Source organism: Mus caroli, unplaced genomic scaffold (genome assembly GCF_978045245.1).
Source record: "Mus caroli unplaced genomic scaffold, Mus_caroli_1 scaffold_10, whole genome shotgun sequence".
Lineage (NCBI taxonomy): Eukaryota > Metazoa > Chordata > Mammalia > Rodentia > Muridae > Mus > Mus caroli.
Genome location: NW_028227265.1, coordinates 25,201,201 through 25,221,833, shown reverse-complemented (window position 1 = coordinate 25,221,833; position 20,633 = coordinate 25,201,201). Strand labels below are relative to the sequence as shown.

At 46.0% G+C, this 20,633-nt stretch overlaps 1 protein-coding gene across 1 annotated transcript in view; it reads right to left on the bottom strand.

The window, feature by feature from the left end:
* Positions 1 to 1,820: 1,820 nt before the first annotated feature.
* Positions 1,821 to 20,633, bottom strand: part of Cmtm4 (CKLF like MARVEL transmembrane domain containing 4) — a 46,657-nt gene continuing 27,844 nt past the window's right edge. The window contains exons 2-4 of the mRNA XM_021170451.3: positions 8,422 to 8,598; positions 7,016 to 7,114; positions 1,821 to 6,031 (exon numbers count right to left, since the gene is read on the bottom strand). Of these exons, the coding sequence (XP_021026110.1) occupies positions 5,867 to 6,031; positions 7,016 to 7,114; positions 8,422 to 8,598 (441 nt within the window). The 3' untranslated portion in view covers positions 1,821 to 5,866. The remainder of the gene's footprint in view (positions 6,032 to 7,015; positions 7,115 to 8,421; positions 8,599 to 20,633) is intronic.

The window sequence follows — 20,633 nt, the reverse complement described above, 5'->3', positions numbered from 1 at the left end:
AACTTGTGAAAAATGAGACCACTTTCTTCTCACTGTTGGTGAGCAACAGTTCTTCCAGTCTAACAAACAGTCAAACAGTGTCAAACAGAATTATAAGAACGAGACTGTTTTCAGAACCATCCTCTGACTTACTTCTCAGACTAAACCAGCAGAAGTGCAGTGTGGGAAGAACACAGTGCAAGGGACAGGATTTGCCAGAGGGGGTCGTTTTGAAAAATACAGAGGAAGTTTAAGAGGAAATGGCCCAAACATCAGGACCGATACTGTGGAGAGCAATATTGAAAGGACACAATCATGCTACAAAAATAGTGTTATCTGTTTTAACTAAATGTACATCCCCGCCCCAATTCCATGATTGACAAGAGTGCTTATGTGACACATGGAAGGCACCAAAGGTGAAGTGGTTATCTGTCAAAATATACAGAGAAAGAACTGCCTACTTAGAAAGAAAAAAAAGACAGACAGACAAATAAATAGCTTAGTGTTTCTTCCATGGGTTCCTAATCTCCTACGAACATCAACATACACAGACAGCTTCGCTCCCTAGCGTTCTTCCACATGGAACCACATCAAAACCAAGTTATCAAAAAGCAATGATTTTAGGCAAATGGGTCAATTTCATTATTATTTGAATTAGCTTTTAAACAAGTTATATATGAATGAAAACGACTGTTTTTCATATAAACAAGTTATGAAAGAGTTGGAACAGGTAGGCCTGGGTTACACTATGCCTTGCTCTTGCCTGCTCTGCCCCTTGACCTAGCCAATTCTTTAGGCCCTGAATCACTGTACCCTTCAGTGCCATGGAAAGGGGACAGGGTTCTGGAACTTGCTAAGTCAGTTCTGAAAGAACTGAAGCAACGCCCAGTGAGTGGAGGAAGGCAGGCAGGTCTGGCCCTGCCTTGGGCTGGGGTGACCACGAGTCTTCCTTCAAAGACCTTTCTCCAGGCAGATTCCTTGGGTAGCTATTCTGATGAAAAAGGAGGGGCCAGGTACTTCCTGCTGGGGTACCAGACGCAATTATGAAAGAAAACAAACCTTTTACTGCTGAAGTGGCTCCAGACGTGTTCTTACCATAATCACAGCCAAGCAAGTTCTGCTAGATCGCCACAGTCCAAGTGACACTAACCACTAACCAAGGGCTCGCTTGAATTAGAATCAGAATAAAGAGGGAGAGGAGGTAAACTAATCACACAATACACTGTTCAAGAACCTATGATCTAAATTTGATTCTGTGAGATGGCTAGTGCTTTGAACTCAATGGGCTTGGGTCCCTCCATCCCTTTACTCTTAGGAGGAAACTAGAATGGAGTGGGAGGAAGTCCCAAAGCCTAAGAACTTATATCCAATGCTATACTGACTAGCATGAAATCAAATAGAACATTATCTTTTGGAAGAAATTCTAGGTCTAACACTGATGCTATTGTCTTTCAGAGACGATGTCTACATAAAACATTGATGGGTCAGACATTCCAAATTTTCTCAACCAGTCAGAACTGGCTATTTTAAAGATGTCTGCGGAGAAGAGAGAAACAATAGATTTTAAGGAGTCAGAAAAGCTAACGAAGCCCAGAAAAGGGGTCTGTTACGTCTGCATCACCTGAGGCAGCCTGTCACCTGCTCAAGTCCTTTCAGGAGCCTCGCTCTTCTGAAGAGGGGGAGGTTAAGGACACACTTCCAGGACAGCAGGGGTTATGAACATATCAAATGCTATCTATGCTGCCCCACTGCTGCCGCTGAAGCCTACCCCCACCCCCAGGCCTCTGTCATGCAAACTTCATGTGTCCAACTAGACTCTGTGCCTAGCTAGCCCTACTATGGGGCTGGTGCTGACAAAAGCAGACAGCAAGAGGCACCTCAGAGTCTGCAACTTTATGAGGAACTAAAAGGTACCCGGAAACCTCACACACTAGAAGCAGCATTTTTTTTTTCAGTTCAGCTCATGAGAATCAGTCAACAATTCTCTACATAGAAATTGTATGCGCCCCACCACCCCCAACCCCCACTGTTACCTGTTTAATGTCACTATTGCTATGTAGAGGACATCTTCAGAAAAAGACAGTTAGGCAGAAACACACTAACCATGGGACTTTTGTGTGCTCTGAACACAGACGCTGTCATCACTGGAACCACCTCCATCACTACTAGGATGGACACAAGTCTCCATGCTCCTACGACTGACCCACAGAGGCTCTGACATGGGCAGGGACGAATCCTCAGGCCACCTCTTAGATAGGCAAGAGATTTCCTCCAAACAGTACATGCAAATCCACAAGGTGAGTTTGTGTCACAAAGAAGGCTAGCCAAGACTCATTCACAGCAAGAATTCACATACATGCAGGGACAAGAGAGTTAGGCCTTCATTTCTTCTAAGACTGACTGAACCAATAGAAAAACTTCGAAGATAAAAGAAACTTGAAAGAAAAAGAAATGTTTTCAACTGAATCATTTAATTCTCTTCAGAAGCATCCAGCCAGGGTGGAAGACAAGGCGTACCAGGTCTGCCCATAAGTCTTCCTGCCAAGAGTCTCAGTGAGAAGTTCTCAGAGAGTGCTCAGTGGGTAGTTCATCCTTGCTGGTTCTGCTGCCCAGGCTCTGCCCACGCTGGTGTTTTAGCATACTGCTAAGAAGGATGTAGGCAGCTTACTGCATTCTTGCTTTGTCTGTAGACAAAAGCAATCTGCATTGCATGGCGATCTACCTTAAGCAGAACTTCTCTGAAAAGAACTCACTACCTCATTGTGTTTGCCCTCTCTAGGAGCCAATACAGATCTTTAGGTTTTCTTGACTGCAGTCTTACCCTCTGAGCCTTTGGCAGGGAAGGTAGAGAAGACTGGTACCTGGCATTCAGTCGAAATAAACAAGGCCAAAATACACTTTCTCCGAAGACAAGTTAATATCCATCAACACTACCAAATGCCAGAGGGTGTCAACCCTATGTCTCCATGAACACACCACATGTCCCCAACAACTGCATGTCTTGCCATGTTTTCTCCACCCGAGAAATGAAACCATCTCCTCAGGAAATGGAGACTGGGAAGGCCCACGTACAATGCTCCAAACCTAAGCAAGTGGCACTGGTCCACAGGAGGCTTAATAAACACAAAAATATGCCTTTTTCAATTCACAGAGGTTGCTTTACAAACCTCAACTCTATTACCTTCTGTTTGCACAGAGGCACAACAGGAAAGATACAGGTGTCTCTGTGTTCACTTATAGACAGCCATATTGTCTTCATGGCTTGTGCTCACCACACTGGCTGTAAAGGCGAGGGGGCCTGTGCATCACACTATTAGAGCATGTACAAGCCACTTCTGGCTCTACGGGAGCTAGTTAAATAGTACAAGGAAATACAAATACAAAAGCCACGGGAAAGCTTCATAGCACAAAGGATATTAAATAGTAACCAGGATATAAATATTACAATGGTTCTGTCACTAAGATGCAAATTGCTCTCAAGTCTCTTAGGCCCTAAGACACCACCACATTATCATTTATTGGTATTCATGGTCTCAATGGGTCTCAGGATCATTTCCTTCAGCCGACAACACTTCCTCAGAAGGCCTCCTTTCATCACAGGATAAAACGGGTTTATTGAAGGGACTTGGGAAAACGAGCAGAAACCCCATCTGAATGCTTCTTTCTTCCGCCTCACTTCAAAGGTGGCTTTTTCCTGAGGCCCAGTGACATGATAAAGCTCAGGGTGGCCATTCCAAGTGGGGCTCAGATACAGATGGAGTCTTTGCAACCCTATTTAAAGGGAATTCTCTGAGGCAGAAAGCCTGATTTTGATTATATAGGTATACTCAACAAAGGCAAAATGACCATGTAAAACTAACATAAAAATCAAGATGTCACCCACTCCCCCACATCACAACACACAACAGGCTCAGGTTGGTAAAGCACAATGTGCACTGACCGACTGACTCAACACATCCAGCAACAGAAAGCTCTCCCTCCATGAGGAGCTGGACAAGGGACAGACCCAGGCTGCCCTCTGGAGGAGAAGAGAGGCAGGGAGGGAGGTACACTGGACTAGCTGGGTCATCCTCTGAACATGGAAACATGCCAACCTGGAACTGCAGCAGAACTGGATCACACTGGATATTGGTTTTAGGGAGCCAGCCCCTAGTACTCCCCCACTCTGCCCCCAATCAGACACAGGCTGACCCTATTTCCTGTGGACTCCCACGCCCTGCTGTGGGGGTTGACAATAGCCACTCTTGGCCATCCAGCCTTACAACACTGCTCTTCCCTGACCGATGCAGAGCCGTGGTGCACAGGGAGCACCTCCTCAGACTCTCCTCTGCAGCCTTGCCACCCACTTCTGGGTTATGAACTACAAAGGACACTGCTCAGGTTGTGAACGGTCCTTAGGACATAGTGGGGGCTCTGTACCACCACACTATCCTCCTGCCAGCCACATCTTCTCCTTGGTGAGGCGACCCACAAAATCTTAGAGCTACAAGATCTGTAAACATCAACAGTTCAGAGTGAGAACCTGACATGTTAAAACAACTTTCCAAAAACAAAAATATAATTAGTCTCTAACAACAAAATTACAGCATCATAGGGGCCTGTTTAATTCATTCACCACAAAAATAATCTTCAGTTTACCAAGAACCAATCCAAAAGCCGTATGTAACTAGGATTCATAACGTGTTCCGGGACTTTTGATCATTGTGAAGACACTCAGGTGCCCAGAATGGCAGCAGTGCCTCGTGGAACATCCGTGGGAGGACCTGTCCTGGTGCAGATTCAAGTATTCTCAAATCCTAGATAAACTGACTCAGAATCACTTTAGAGCTTGTCTCGGATATTCAGAAAATTAGGCGTGTCCATACAATAGAAGTGTGGGTTTGACCATGCCACTCTGTACCATGAGGCCAGCAAGAGGACAAAGTGCCTGGGCTAAGGGGAGGGAGGGCTGCTTCCTCTGCAGCTTTCACCTGAGAAGGTAAAAGTGCTGGAACTGCAACTCAGCCTCATGGTGTGCATGTTAGATGGGGAGGGCCGCACACGTGATGCTCCCCCATCCCGGAACAAGATATACATGTAAGGTGGGCAGGGCCCTGACACACGTGATGCTCCCCCATTCCGGAACAAGATATACATGTAAGGTGGGCAGGGCCCTGACACACGTGATGCTCCCCCATTCCGGAAGTTGAGTATGGACCACAGGAAGGTGATTCACGTGAGAAAGAATCAAGTGATTTCTCAGCAGGGCAGGAGACAAACGATCACTGTTCTGGGAGTCAGTCCCACAGAGCTGTCCCCATAGGACACTAGCTTTTCCTATCCCTGTACCATACAAGCCTGGCAAGGAAGTTACAGGGACACATCCTTTCGTCAGCCCTCAGAGGCCCACTCAGAGCATGCCGCCTGCCTCGATGCTCTGAATAGAGCACAAGGAGGGTGGGTCTAACGAACTCAGCACGCACCCCAGCTCGCTAGAAGGCTGTCCACGTACCTCACTGGCTGTCCCATCTCTGTGCTCCTGTCTTGTGACATATACTTCCCTTCTTAGTGCCATTTAATAAGATTTTGACTCATCACAAATACACATGACAGGGTGGCTCAGAGTCAGGTGAGACCATGAGTTCTGAGACGGACAGTTAAGACCTAGAGCAGTCAATAAAGTCGGCTGCTCCCACGGGCACCCAAGGCCAGAGGACCTGGGCCTCTTTGGATCTGTGGCCATCACAGATCGGTCAGTCACTGGGCCACTCTAGGCAACTTTCCCAAAGTGAATTTTTACCAAACAGGACAAAATTCAGCTGGTTCACATAAAAATCTGACGTGCTAAGAGAAAGAAAACTTGATTAGAAGGACGGGCACAAGGGCAGCGGGAGAACTCCAGACGTTCTCATGTGTCCAGGCGCTGGATCTCAGGGCGGCTGTCCACATCTCTCGACTCGGTGCGAGCTCGGATGTAGTCATTAGCGCTCTGCTGGCGGACACTGACTCTCCATTTCTGCATGGCCAGGAACGTGCTCACTGCATAGGCTGCTGTTGCCAAGAAGCCAAATGTCTACAATATACAGCCACAGTTTACTTTTGCGCATGTGCCCTGAAGCTGACTGCCCCCCCCACACACACTTTCAGATTTACTTATTTATGTATGAGTGTTCTATCTGTACACCTATGTACATATGTACACCTATGCCACAGAAGGCATCAGATCATATTAGAGATGGTTGTGAGCCACCACATGGCTGCTGGGGACTGAACTCAGGACCTCTGGAAGAACAGACCGTGCTCTTAACCACTGAGTCATGTCTCAAGCTGAGTGTTGTCACAGGGACCCAGCCTATGTGCAGCCCCTTCCAGCAATACCAGATCCCCAGCTCTGCTCAATGTGCAGCCGTTGTCTGGCTGAAGCTCTAGTAAGAGCTAGTCTAGTTTCTGACCCACACAAACTCCAGCCTAGCATGAAAACCACCGCAGAGGGGTTTTCTGAAATCTTTTAAATCTATTTCTTTTCTTCTTTCCTTCCTTCCTTTTGTTGTTGTTACTGCTGTTTTTCAAGATATGGTTTCTCTGTGTATCCCTACTGTTCTGGAACTCACTCTATAGACCAGGCTGGTCTGAAACTCCGAGATCAACCTGCCTTAGCCTGAGTGCTAGGATTAAAGGTGTGTGTCACCACTAGGTCTGGCTTGTTTGTTTAATCTCCCGCTCTCCCTTTCTATGGGGGCAGCAGTGCCATGCACGTGCAGGTGGGAGGTGGGATTAAGGTCACCAGACTTGGCAGCACATACCTTTTACCTGCTCAACCCATGTCAGTGGTTCTTAAAGCCACTTATCCTTCCCCACCCTTCACAAAAGCAAGAAACACAAGAGCACGCAGAGTGAGCCCTCTCTATTATCTGCCCACCACCCCTTATCTCTTGGTCCCTCAAGGCCAGGACAGCAAACACTAAAGGAGGGGGGATGGGACATGTGTCAGGGAACAGAGGAGAGCAAAGCTCAGAAGGTGCGAACAGCCTGATTTAAACCAAGCCCGTCTGCTTACCACGGCAGCAATTTCCGCTCCGGTTTTATGGTTTAGAGCAGCCAACACGATTGAGGCGATAAAGAAAAAGAAAGTGCTGAGTCCAGTGTTGACCAAATCCTAAAGAAAGAGGACAAAGTAGAGTCACTTGCAAAACAATGGAAGAACTTCCAACTAAGGCCCTGGAAGACCATTTTTCTGGTGCCTCAGACGCCAGTCTCTGTGCCACAGAGCTATTCATACAGGGCAGAACAGTTTATAACACACCTTTCTTTACCTGTGACATTGCCAAGCCTTGACTTGAAGAGCAACCAAAACTGGCAACACTGCTTATCATTCAGAGTCTGGGTTATTTGTCTGCAGTGCTGGCCATTGCACCCAGGTCCTTAACATAGGGAAGACAACACACTATCACTAAGCCACCCTCAGCTTTCTGATGGCATCTTTTACTTTATTTTTTGAGACAAGGTCTTGATGTGTATCCTTGACTGGCCTGGAGCTTGCTATGTAGACCAGGCTGGTCTTGAACTCAGAGATCGACCTGCCTCTGCCTTCCAAGAGCTGGGATGAAATGTGTGCACCAGCACACCTGGCTTAGGATCACCTTTAAAACAGCTCTCATATCACTTGGATTAGGCCAAGCTTCCACAGGTACTGAAACCGGGGCAACTGCCCATCATTTCTTCATGGTGTTCAGACACTGAGAACACACTGTCTTAACAGACACTCAAAATGTCACTAGAACTGACCAGTTCTGAGCATCTCAGGCCAACTGATAAGAAGATCCCAATGGGGCTAAGAATAAAAAGCACAGAGAGGTCCCTTCTGTCAAACTGGCAGCCTCAGTGGCTCTGCACTGACAGTGTCCTTGGGCTACTGGTCTTTTCATGTGTATTCTAAACCCTGTCACAATCAATATCTTGTTGTTTGTTGAAACAAGGTCTGTTATGTTACCCAAGTCTAGAATTCCTTCTAAAGACCAAGAAGGCCTTGAACTTGTAGTGATCCCCCTGTCTCTGCCCCCAAAGTGCTGGAATTACAAGTGTGACCCACTACACTTGCCAGAAACAATATTTTTATAAATGGTTCTTTATAATATTTATAAATATCCTAGTCTGAAAATATATATAAATGTATTAATTCTGTTTTTCCCCATATTCTGCAATAACAACATAGCCAGTCCTGCAGATGAGTGTAATAGCAATGGCATCCTTGGAAGGACCAATACAAGCTCATTGTGTTTTGCCATTAAGTTAGGATTCACTTTACTTGTGTAATTTTACTCAACCCAATTAGGAAACTTAAGTTGAGCTCTGAGTTATGAGGGGATATTTAAGCACCAAAATGAACACGATATGAGATCCCACCGTCTCCTGAGAGCCAAGCAGCAGTCAGTCCTCACAAGCGCACCGCTGGCGCGCACTCACTGTTAGATTCCAGTTGATCTGGGGGATCCTCATATGAAGGTTGAGGCTGAAGAGAATCAGCAGGACCCCAGTCACCACAAATGCACTGCAGCTTACGAACTCAAAGAAGTAGAGGCCTTCGCACGGGGAGCACTCCATGATAGTCTCGATGCAGATAAATGCGATCAAGGCCAAAATCTGGGAAGGAAATTGGAAATACACGCATGTATACATTTAGTAAGCATGATGGACAGACATGCCTGCTGTGTTAAATACAACTGAGCAGTACAGAGCGGCCGGGCTCTCCTCTGCAGAGAGCAGGTGACTGACAGAAACATGACCTGCTTCAAGTGGTAAGCAGAACAACGAGAGGAAGCGGAGTGCAAGGTCAGTTTCCTAAGGAGGACAGTGAGGGCCACTCCCCACCACACTGCAACCAGCGAGGCGTGCTATGGCCCTTTCAAAGAAGGAAGGAATTATCTCTGCAATGTGTTAGCTACCTCTTTAGAAGCTGTCTGGCCTCTCTTTAGCTGTCACAGGCTACAGACAAAGAAAGCCCACCTTCATCAGCTTGCACACTTTCGGAAAGTGGGTCACTGGGTTTCATCAATTGCTGGGCTGTTAGTTTACTTGAGAAAATATCAACATTTTAAATCTTCCAATAGAATCAATTTCTTCTGAAAAGCCAAAGTAACATTCTATCACAAAAATTCAGAGATCATTAAACTGAAGAGATCCCAGCAGACATGACCATATGAATATCCAGAGTCCAAGAGAAGAAGGGTGTCCCAGGTTGTGCTAATGGTGCTCTTAATACCTAATGACTAAGCTGCCTTAGGCTCCAAGCCTCTGCTCACAAGTTACCCATGTCAGTCCTTTTTCAGCTCTAGCCTCACTCTACTGAGGCACGGGTCAGTGAAGCAGAGGTAAGCTGCTCCAAGGCCCTCCAGAGTCAGCAGTACAGCATTCATTCATTCCCTTGGTTAAAATGGGATGGTTCACACCGTGAACCTGAGGCTCCACCTCAGGCTCTGGCCTTCTCCCCTGAAGACTCCTTCCTTCACACCCTTCCAACCTTCCTCCCCAAGCTCTCCCTGTGCATTTCCCTACCAGGCCTGATTTTATTCTTCTCCACAGGCGGTTGACCTATACAGTAGGTCAGTCCACCCCCCTACTATGCCACCAAGCACTGTAATATGCACAGAGCAAATGGGATTTGGCGCGCCACAACAGCCTTGCCATCCTGAATTTGTCAGACTCCCCCTATAATAAGAGTTGGCTCTGCCTTTCCTGCCTCAAAGCCACCCTTCCCTAACCTGCACTGTCAGCTTCCTTTTCTATCTCAAGGCAACACACAGGATATAGACTTCTTAGTTAAGGAATACAAAATTTCATTTAAGAATTAGTTCAAGAGATCTACTGTACAGCAGACAGCTGTGGTGGTTATAACAATGTATCCAGTTTGAAAATGGCTAAGAGGTAGAGAAAAACTTGAGCCAGTCCACAACCACACACCTTTCAGAACCCCAGCATCTCACACAACAGATACAAGTTTTCTTAGTCCAATAGACAAATAAGAAGGACCTCTCAGCACACACTCCTTCTAATTCTCCACAGCAGACCTTAATTCTCTGACTAAATTACATGCCTAACGATCATCAACTCAGTTCACATAAGGCAAACTCCAAAATGATTTTGTCTTTTTTCCACCCTTGTGATTGGGTTTTATTAATAATCTTGGGCAAGAAATAACTCAGTGTGCTGATGGCCTACCAATGTTTCTGGAACCCTAACATTGACCACATTTGCATGGAAAGGTAATACCCACATTCTTAAATGCTTTAAGGATGTGCAAATGTGATAGGCCACTCATTACAGCAATGAATACAACAGACAAGAACCCCTGCTTGTGGTCTAATAAATGTTCAGAAGTTTACAAGGGAAGCTAAATTGGTGATAAGAACAGAGGAGAAAGAGTGAAGCCAGCAGGCAGCTTGCAGAAGCTGTAGACTTGTGTGGCCCTGGGAGGCTTGGCTGCCAAAGGCGTGGAGGGAGCAAGACGAGGCCCAGAAGGGGACGCTGTCAGGAGCAAACTCTCTGGGGCTGCGGCATGGAGAGCACCAGGGAGCCGCCCAGGAAAGCAGGCTAGATGCACAGAGCCAAGGTGTGGGAATGCAGTAGGCCCGCCCGTGGCTCTTTCTTTCGGTACCAGGGAAACACTACTTAAGCAAGGCTTGATTTGTCTCCTGCAGGGAGAAGACAGAAGGGGAGGACCAGGGCAGAGACTGGAGAGCAGGTGGAGGGAGAGCCTCTGCGGTAACCTGGTGGCACAGACCGAGGTGGTGAACAGGGGACATACGTTCAGGGAAAACCCCATGGGAGTTGCTGACAGGCTGTGCAAAACAACAAGGCCAATGGCCAATGTAATTCTACGGTTTGCCTGAGTGGCTGAAAGGAAGCCACTGGCAGAAACGGACAGGAAGGGTCAACTCTAGCTTAGGACATGGTAATGCGGAAACAAGCCCAGGCTGGAAGGAAAGCTGAGGTGGAGACTAGCATCCAGGGTGAGTATAGTCAAAGGCCAACGGGAGTGTGGAATCCAGCCTCCGAGCTGGCCACAATCATGCACACTTCCCCCAAACTCTTACTCTTGTTCCTGTGGTACAAAACACAGGGCCCAGCAGTTACTTGGTTTCATAGCCCAAATCAGAAGAGTCACTGTGGAGGCTGCCTTGTCCTTTCTCCCTCTGGGGACAATGAGCTGCAGGAGGAGGGCACTGCCATGGAGAGACCCAAAGCCTAAAGCTTCCTGCTGCCAGCCAGGTGAAAAGCCACCCTGGGAGCCAACATCCTGTCTGGGAACACAGAAGGGAACCACAGCGAACCTAGAATTCTTGATCCTCAGAAGAAGCTGGGGAGAACAGGGCTTATCTGGAGGAGCTGCTTATTCAGAAAGAGACCACACACCGAGGGGAGCCTCACTCATAACACAGCTACCACCAGCACGCAGGGCCTGCTACTCACTACTTACCAAGAATCAAGGACGATGTGGGCATTTTCACTGGTTGCCATTCACCCAAAGACTTCATAGGCATTATTAGCCCATTACAGATAAGGAAACAGAAGTTTTATGAGCTAAAGAGGAACAGGAGGCGGGGCCAGGCTTCAGAGCCAGTTCTTACTACCTTACTCTGTCCTATCGATGCTCATATTGGAAACCATAGCTGACTGCTGTGGATATCTCAATGTGTTCCAAATACAAACAGAAACATACAGAATAGTTTCTATAAATAATAATAAGCTGTATAAAAATAAGGGAATAAAAACATGTTATATGGACTGGATAGATAGCTCAGCAGTTAAGAGTGGTAGCTGTTCTTGCACGACCTAGGGTTGGTTCACAACTGCCTGTAACTCCAGTTTCAGGGGATCTGACAGTCTCTAGCCTCCAAGGCCTCCTGCACACAGGTGCACACATACAGAAGCACATATTCTTTTTATTTTTTATGCACATAGGTATTTTGCCTTTATGTATATCTATCACATGCGTGCCTGGTGCCTGTGGAGGCCAGAAGAGGGCATCAGATCCCCTGGAACCAGAGTTACAAACAGTTGTAAGGTACCACTTGAGTGCTGGGAATTGAACCTGCATCTCCAGGGAGAGCAGCCAGTGCTCTTAACCACTTAGCCGTCTTTCCAGCCCAGCCCAGACAGATTTTAATGTTAATTTTAAACTCACAAAACAGGTATCCACAGGTATTTCTAAATAAGGGAAACACGTGATTTTTAATGATTATCTAGTATTTGCGTATAAAGATAAATCTCTATACAGTATAATCTAAAGGATCCCCAACGATAGCTAGATGTTTTCTAAAACTCTGCCATTATTGGCACTATATTCCTGGGAGTGGAGAGAGGATAGGAAGAGGCAGAGAAAATGCCAAACTGTATCCCAGCACAGTGAAACATAGTAACCATCTGTGGGGTGAAGCCACTACTAGCCAACAAAAAGGAGACACCTCAGCCACTGTGCTGTCAAGGCAACCAAAGCATTAAGCCTCTGAACTGGCAGCCATCTTGCAGATGTAAAACCTTACTCATGTTACAGCCATGACAGGTATGAAATATAAATGAAGAAAGCTACAGCTTTTGCTCATCAGGAGGACCAACCAGCCCACAGAATAATTTCAAAGTTGACTGGTGAGGCAATATTGACAAGGTTGTCAGGCTTCCACTACCTATGGCTGTGACTGTCGATATCGAAACAGAGGAAGGGAAGAGAGAATGGGAAGGCCTGGCTGCTCAAAGTTATTATATTAATACTTTATTAATAATATTCAATAAATACTTAATAATACTGAAATCAATAATACTTTGTTTTTTTAATTTTATTATATTCACAGTGGGGGGAGATAATGAGTGTGTGTATTTGAACGTGCCTTTGCCAGGGAGCAGTATGTGGAAGTCAGAGGACAGCTCATGGAGTTGGTTGGACCTGGAAACTAAAGTCAGGTAATCAGGTCGGCAGAGCCGTGCTGCCAGCTTGAACAGTGCAGTTTAAGTAGGGAGAAGGCAGGTGCCACTTGTGTACAGCTGTGACAGCCTTCCTGGCACAGTATCTTCCCAGGACAAGCAGCTCTCTTCTGTGCAGACCCACGCTGTAGGACGGGTCTGTATAAGCAGGCTTGGTCTAGAAGATGAAGACAATGCTGCAGAGCTCCTCGCTTGTTTCTGCCTCTTGCCAAGTCCTGGAAGGGATCCCAGCAACGCACTCGCATGGCTGTGCTTGCAAAGCCTACGAAAGCTTGCTACATCAACTATAATCCACTCAGACCTCCACCTTCTTCCACTCCAAATTCTGCTCCTTGTGGCGAATAAGAAAACAGCAGAGACATTCAAGGGGTTCAACTAGCTGGAAGTTGAAGGATGTATTAAATTGGGGGTTAATGATTTTTTTTCCCTCAAATGGGTATTCCTTCTACATGCCAACTAGGAGCATGTGAGTACAGGAGGAGAAATATGGTTTGAAGCCTATGGAGCCATCAACTGTCTCAGAAGTTCTTCTGCTCATCCCAAGCTTTAGGTTGCAAGAGGAGACTCCTGATGTGACCGCAACCTGAGAACCCAAGTCTCTTGGAGATGATCTACTGCATAATGTAGCTTATGTTGGAGATATACTGCATACTGCAGCTTATGTAGTCACAAGCCTGCTCCGTAGCTGCTCTCCTTTTGGGTGGAAAGCACTCTGAAGAGAACTTAGTTCAGGATGCGAGGGGCACGACCCTATAGCGGTATCACAAACAGCAAGCACGTGTCTGAGAGAGTGAAGGTCTGTGAAACTGCACCACTTTTAGACTGACAGTCCAACAAACCCCAGGAAAATGATACACAAGGCTACTCCAACTCACAAAGAGTCTGAAGAACAGAGTGCTGGTGACTCCCACATATATTCATCAATAAGTCAATACAGCAACCATCCCTCTCCTCGGTGCACACACAGAAGCCTCAAAGCAGCAAGGAACCTGAGGCAGAGAAGTGGGGTGGCATCACGTGTGCCCGTGCTACCTGCAAAGTAGCAAGGCTGGTGGGGTGGTGCCTGCCTGCGACCCCAGCACCGAGGAAAGTACCAGAAGGATTTGGAGTTCAAGGTCATCCTCGGGTACAGAATTAGTCTGAGACCAGCCTAAGTTACAAACAAACAAAGCTAAGTGTGGTGGCATACCACTAAAATATAAGGAATTGGCAGAGGCAAGACGATCACAAAGTGGAAGCCAGCCTGGGCTACACCTTAAAAAAAAAGTCGCAAGATGTCTCAGCAGATAGAAATGCTTGCCTTGCAATCCTGATGACCTGAATTTCATTCCAGGATCCATGGTGGAAGGAGAGAATTGACTCCCAAAGATGTCCTCTGGCCTCCACATCCAAACTCTGGCACTCAGGTGACCACACACATACACAGCATTACACATATCCATATACATAATACTAAACAAAATTTAACACATAACATTGGACAAATTAGACACATGAAAAATACGAGGGTGCTTGTATTCACAAACATTCTTACATATACTGAAGCGTTTATATTACAGTAAAAAACACTTCTGCAGTATAGGACTGACTGAGGTGAGAGACAGGGTAGCAAAGAGTTTTCTCTTTTTGTATTTTATACATTTATTGGGTATATGAATGTATTGGAAAGAAATACACTTAGAATTCACATTTCTACATTTATAATGTGTTCACGTTAGAGACCTAATTATAGACATATATAACTATACACACATATAAAAAGTAGATCACATGTACCCAAGTTTAAAGAAAATCAGTAAAATAATAAAATATTAGTTCGTAGAGGTCCCTGACATTTAACCCATTTTTAAAACCATGTGCAGCGTGGGATGTAGCTCAATGACCGAGTGCTTGCCCGGCATGTAGGAAGTGCTGAGTTCAGTCTCCCTTACTGCACAGAGCTGAGCATGGCGTCACAAGCCTACAATCCCAGTGCTCAGGAGGTATGGTTAACAAGCCATTCCTCTACGTGGCTGACTGTGGCAGGTCAATGATTGCTAGTGTTTTTGTTGGGCTGTTTGGTTGGTTTGAGAGAGTCTCTTACTGTGCACCCAGGGTGGCCTAGGAACTTAAGATCCTCCAGCCTTGGCTTTTCAAATGTTGGAATTACAGACATGTGATACCTCCTCCTGGTGTTCTGTTGCTTTAGACTTTTATTTTCCAGAGTATTTTTAATTAAAAAAAAAAAAAAAAAAGTTCTGGGCTGGCAAGATGGCTCAGCGGGTAAGAGCACTCACTGACTGCTCTTCTGAAGGTCCTGAGTTTAAATCCCAGCAACCACATGGTGGCTCACAACCACCCATAATGAGATCTGACGCCCTCTTCTGGTGCATCTGAAGACAGCTACAGTGTACTTATGTATAATAATAAATAAATCTTTTTTAAAAAATGTTCTATGTATGAACATTTTTTTCATGGAGACAGGGTCTCACGTAGCCCCAGCTAGTCTTGAACTCACTATACAGCCAAAGATGCCTTGATTTCTGAATCTTCTGCCTCTGCCTCCTGAGTGCTGGGCTTATAAGCATGTGGTACCCATTCTACTGGATATGAAACTAGACAATCACTCTACCAACTGAGCGCTATCTTAGTCCTAATACTTAAAAAAAAAAGGTTTATTTAGGAGTTAAACATTAATGGCCTCTAAGAACCAATCCCTATTTACTTTTAAACCATTCATGAATAATTTTAAATGAAAAAAAAACTTTAATGGGAAACAAAAGCCATTCTGTACATCTCTGTTGATTCCATTTCTTTACTGTTAGAGTTCAGCCTCTCCAGAGCCTGCTTGATGGCCACACCAGTACCCATCTCCCATCTGCCAACACACCTCAAGCTGACCAAGCGAGCCCACAGCAAGAAGCCAGCCATATTCCCTTTCAAGCCCAAAGTCAAAGACCCCCCAGGGAAGACACTGGCCCTGACATCTTCAGAGGAACCTGCAAGAATCAGTCTAAATCTTAATGTCAGGTCAGCTTTTCAAAGGATTTGATGTAACATGATGTGAAAGATGCAAGCCCACATATATCACACCACTTAGAACATCTTTTGAAAGTCGTGCTCTACACAGAAGCTGAGATGCTGACATGACTCCCATTGGAAGCTGGTTTACACAGAGAACCCTGGCTGCTGTGCTCCCTGGGCAGTGCGCTCTGGTCTCCCGCTGTGAAGGATGCCCCAACTCACACTGCGGCCACACAGCTCTGAGGTTCTCAGGCTAAGCCCAAGGCCATGTCCACCCTAACCACACCCCTGGTCTTGGTATGCTCACAGGGCACCAGTGTCTTCCTGGTTCTGAAATGTGCTGTCCTCTGCTTGATACAGGGACTGTGTATCTTGAACACAGCCCCACCCCTGCTTCCCAGCACACGTAATAAAACTACATAAAGGTGCATGAAGGGAAAGCAACAGCCTGTGCTAGTCAGCCCCCAGCCTGGTCAGGCTGCGCACACCTTACAGAGAGAAGCACGGCAACCCACTGACCCAGCAAGGCAGCAATGGCGAAGGCTGCCAGGGCCTGAGTGCACACACGCATGCGCAGCAGTGCCTCCATGGCCTTCGGAAGCAAGTGGAATTAATTATAACCTGCTCAAAGTTAAGATATCACCAGTCCAGACAGTGTGCAGCACCTATGATCTCCATACCAGGGAGGTGGAGGATCAGGAGTTCAAGGCTACTCACTCATGCTGCCTAGGCCTCTCTCACAGAGAGTGAGACACATGACACAGGTGTTTATCAGCTCAGTGTTAGTTTTCCCTTTGCTGTGACAAAATAGCTCACAAAAGAAACAGAAGGCAGGAAGTGTTTGTTCTGGCTCTCAGTTCATCAAGGTAGGGCTGTTCACATGGTATCCACTCAGGAAGCAGAGAGAGATGAGTGCTACAGGCCAGCCCACATGTTTAAGGCAGCCTACTTCCATTAACCTAATCTAGAAACTCCTCACAGACATGCCTACAAGTTTGTCTCTTGACCCTGTCAAGTTAGCAACTGCTATGAGCTATCATATGGGCTTCTGCTAGAGGACCTGGGGTTAGCCTCTGCAGAAGAGAAGTCAGGGAGGACAGTACAGAAGCCAGGCTCTGGTTGCAGGGCACAGGAAGATGGGATCCTGGCACTACAGACAGTAGAGGCACCAGGCCTTCCAACCCTTCTGTGTCAAGAGCAGAGCCACGAAATTGCTCTGTATGTACACGTGCTTTTAAACAGTGGATCTTAAAACTTCAGCCACACCGTGTCTGTAGAGGGGTCCAAGGCACTGTGCCTGGCACCCCCAAGTGACGACAGTTCACACTGACAACACATCTACCCAGCTCTGAGACACACACCTTCCAGCATCCTTACTCCTACATGGATGTCTCAGGCCTGTCCAAGGCCAAGATTAGTTCTCCCTGTGCCACAGATTCCTACATGTGTTGCCCGACAGGGCTTATTTGGAACTTTCTACATTTAGGGCACAGGAAAACCCCATCAGTACAGTTTTCTTCAAGATCACAGCATGAAAACTCCGTGGCCAGTGCCAAGTGAGTGTCTGACAAAGTACATGTGTGATGAACATTTTCCAAGGAGCTTGCTATAGGAACACATTATTTTTTCTAAGAAAGAAAATCCATGGTTGTCTTCTTCTTATGGAGATCATCTCCTAAGGAAGGCGGATCCCGTAACAGTGCCTTCTCCACCACTCAGACAACAGCGTAGCCAACGAGTTGGGTTTTGTTTGTTTTCTTGGTTTTTATCTTTGTTTTTGTTTTTGTTTTTTTGGGGGGTGGGGGGGAGGTTAGTTCCTAAAACACAGGAGCTCACAGCAAGTGAAAATTATATAGCCTGCAAATTGTCATTTCTTCAGGCTAATTTTGGGTTCTCCATTTTTCTCCAAATAAGTAAACAATGCCAAAGTTATGGATTTAAGAGTTGCTAAGGAGGCCTGGTGTGGAGTCTCATGCCTTTAATCCCAGAACTAGGAAGGCAGAGGCAGTCAGATCTTGGAGTTCAAGGCCAGCCTGGTCTACAGAGCAATGACAATCAGGGCTACTCAAAGAAAGTCTGTTCGAAAGACAAACAAGAGTTGCAAACGATGCTGGTTAATGTAGTGCACATCTGTCCTACCAGCACTGGGCAGGCAGAGGTAAAAACAAACAAACAAACTTCAAGTTCAAGGTCAGCCTCGCCTACATAGTGAGTTTCAAGCCAGCTTAAGAAACAATTTAGGGGATGGAGAGATGGCTCAGCGGGTAAGAGCACCGACTGCTCTTCCGAAGGTCCTGAGTTCAATTCCCAGCAACCACACAGTGGCTCACAACCATCTGTAATGAGATCTGACTCCCTCTTCTGGAGTGTCTAAAGACAGCTACAGTGTACTTACATAGAAAAATAAATAAATAAATCTTAAAAAGAAAGAAAGAAAGAAACAATTGAGACCCCTACCTCAAATAGAAACAACCAAGAGAAAGAAAGAAAAGAGAAAGAAGAAAAGAAAAAGTTTTAAAAAAGAAAAGAAGGAAAGGAAAGGAAAGGAAAGGAAAGGAAAGGAAAGGAAAGGAAAGGAAAGGAAAGGAAAGGAAAAAAGAAAAGAAGATAAAATAAGTAGGAAGGCAGCAGGAACAGTTAAGCACCTGCTCTTTAAGAATGGAGATAGCCCCTGGGGCCTCTTCACTCCCCCTACACACACACACACACACACACACACACACACTCAGAAGCAATTAATCAGCAGCAATTAACAGCGCAAAAGAGACAAATGTCAGAAGCAAATGAGTTTCACACTGTTAATACAGGGATGAGGACAAAAGAGGGAAGCTGCCGAGGGCTCAGGGCAGCCAGGGACATAAAGAAGGGTGCAGTGGCTGGCGACCTAGGAAGCGACTGCTTGCCACCAAAGCTCGCTCAACCAGTGTTCTGATAGGCTTTTTCAAGGCAGGTTCCACTGTATAAATAATTTTAGTGTTGGTCTCCTAAAGCCATAGAAGTGGAGATTTTAAAAATGCATTATTTTAAATGTAGCTATTTATATTTGCATCATGAGCAACCTGTGAGCTGCTTGTCAGTAAGGGCTAGTCACAGGGAATCACAGTCCCAGCAAACTACAACAGGCTTATTTTGGGATATCCAATTCCATAGGGAACACAGAGTGTTGTGCAAATATTCTCTTTCTTGTTTTTAAAAGGAAACCTGGAAGATCTTCTGTGGTCTGATGATATAGTTGCACACAATTTCAGAGAGCCACAGAGCGGTCAGCATCTTTCTTGCCAAGAAAATACCCACAGAGTTTTATAGCAAATGCCACTCTGCTCCAAAAGTTCCATCTCCAGATTGTTTAGACTAGTAATGGAGCAAAACAACACACTTGCAGAGCACACAGGAAGCAAAAGGCCTTCAAACCAGAGCCTGCCTAGGATGTTCAGAGATGTTACTAGCATGGGAGTCCTTCCCACCTCCTCCTCCTTGTGGTCCCAGCTTCATGGGTGATGCTCAAAGTCCAGAAGGTAGTATCCATCACCACAAGATTCCAAAGCAAGGCCTCCCCTCTTCCTTTCCTCTTTAATCTCAGGTAACCAACGCCATCCCACTAGCCCTTAATCAAGTGAAAACAGGACATTGACCAAAAGTCCACAGGCTGTGGCAGCGTCCCACTTGAGATGGATGAAGGTAGAGTGAACTGTTCTAAGAGGTGTATGTGTGCTGAGGGAAGCTCAATTTACTATCTCCCCCTGTTCTTGAGGCCTCAGCATCTCCACCTGATCCATGGAAGAAGGGATCCAGCCTAGGAAGCTAACAGCACTCTGACTGAACATGGTGCCTCTATACTCAAAACCTTGTCCCCTTGCCTACCCTGTCACTACTGTATTTATAAATGGTGACACTGCAGCCTTACTTAGTAAAATGCAGCTTCTGCAGGGCCATCCACTGTACTGAGATGGCCTCTCAAACATCCTCCTCTTTAACCTTTATCAACCCTGCACAATTCAGGATCAGCTGACTGGTTTTTAGCTGAGGTCTAATCCACAGTCCATAAAATTCCCAGTTGAGAGTGCAACCATTTGCTTCTTCCAAAGAGAAGTTTGATGTTCTTGGATTTTTTGTTTTGATTTGTTTAGTACTGGGGTCTAAACCCAGGGTCTCCCACATGCTGGGCTTGCACGGTCATTGAGTTATACTCCCAAGATCATGACTTGTGTGTGGTGTGTGTGTTCGCACACATGCACAGAGCCTCGGAGGGTGGCAGGTATAGTCTACTGATTGCCTTATTCCCTTGAGACAGGGAATCTCAGTAACCTGGCACACATGTTTTATTCAGCTGAGCTGGTGACCAGCAAGTCCAAGTGAGGATTATAGAGGCTTTAATTTTTTTAAACATTTTTCATTTGTATGGGGGGTGGCAGTGCAGGGGGCAGGAGTGTCAGTGGGCAAGCCAAAGCAGTCAGGTCATCAGGATGGATGGCAACTGCCCGCTACCCATCTTGCTGGGGATCAGTTTTTAAGTTCCATCTTTAATAAGAAAAATGCGGCAAAGATGCCCTAGATCTTGCTGTCTCGTTACTAGTCGAGCTGAAATCAAACCCAGTCAGGAGAACACTTTACAGTAAGTGTAAGCACCCAGACTGGCATCTTTAAATGTCTTTTCTACTGAAGAGAACAAAGGCTTCTTAGCGAAAATGATCTGAAGC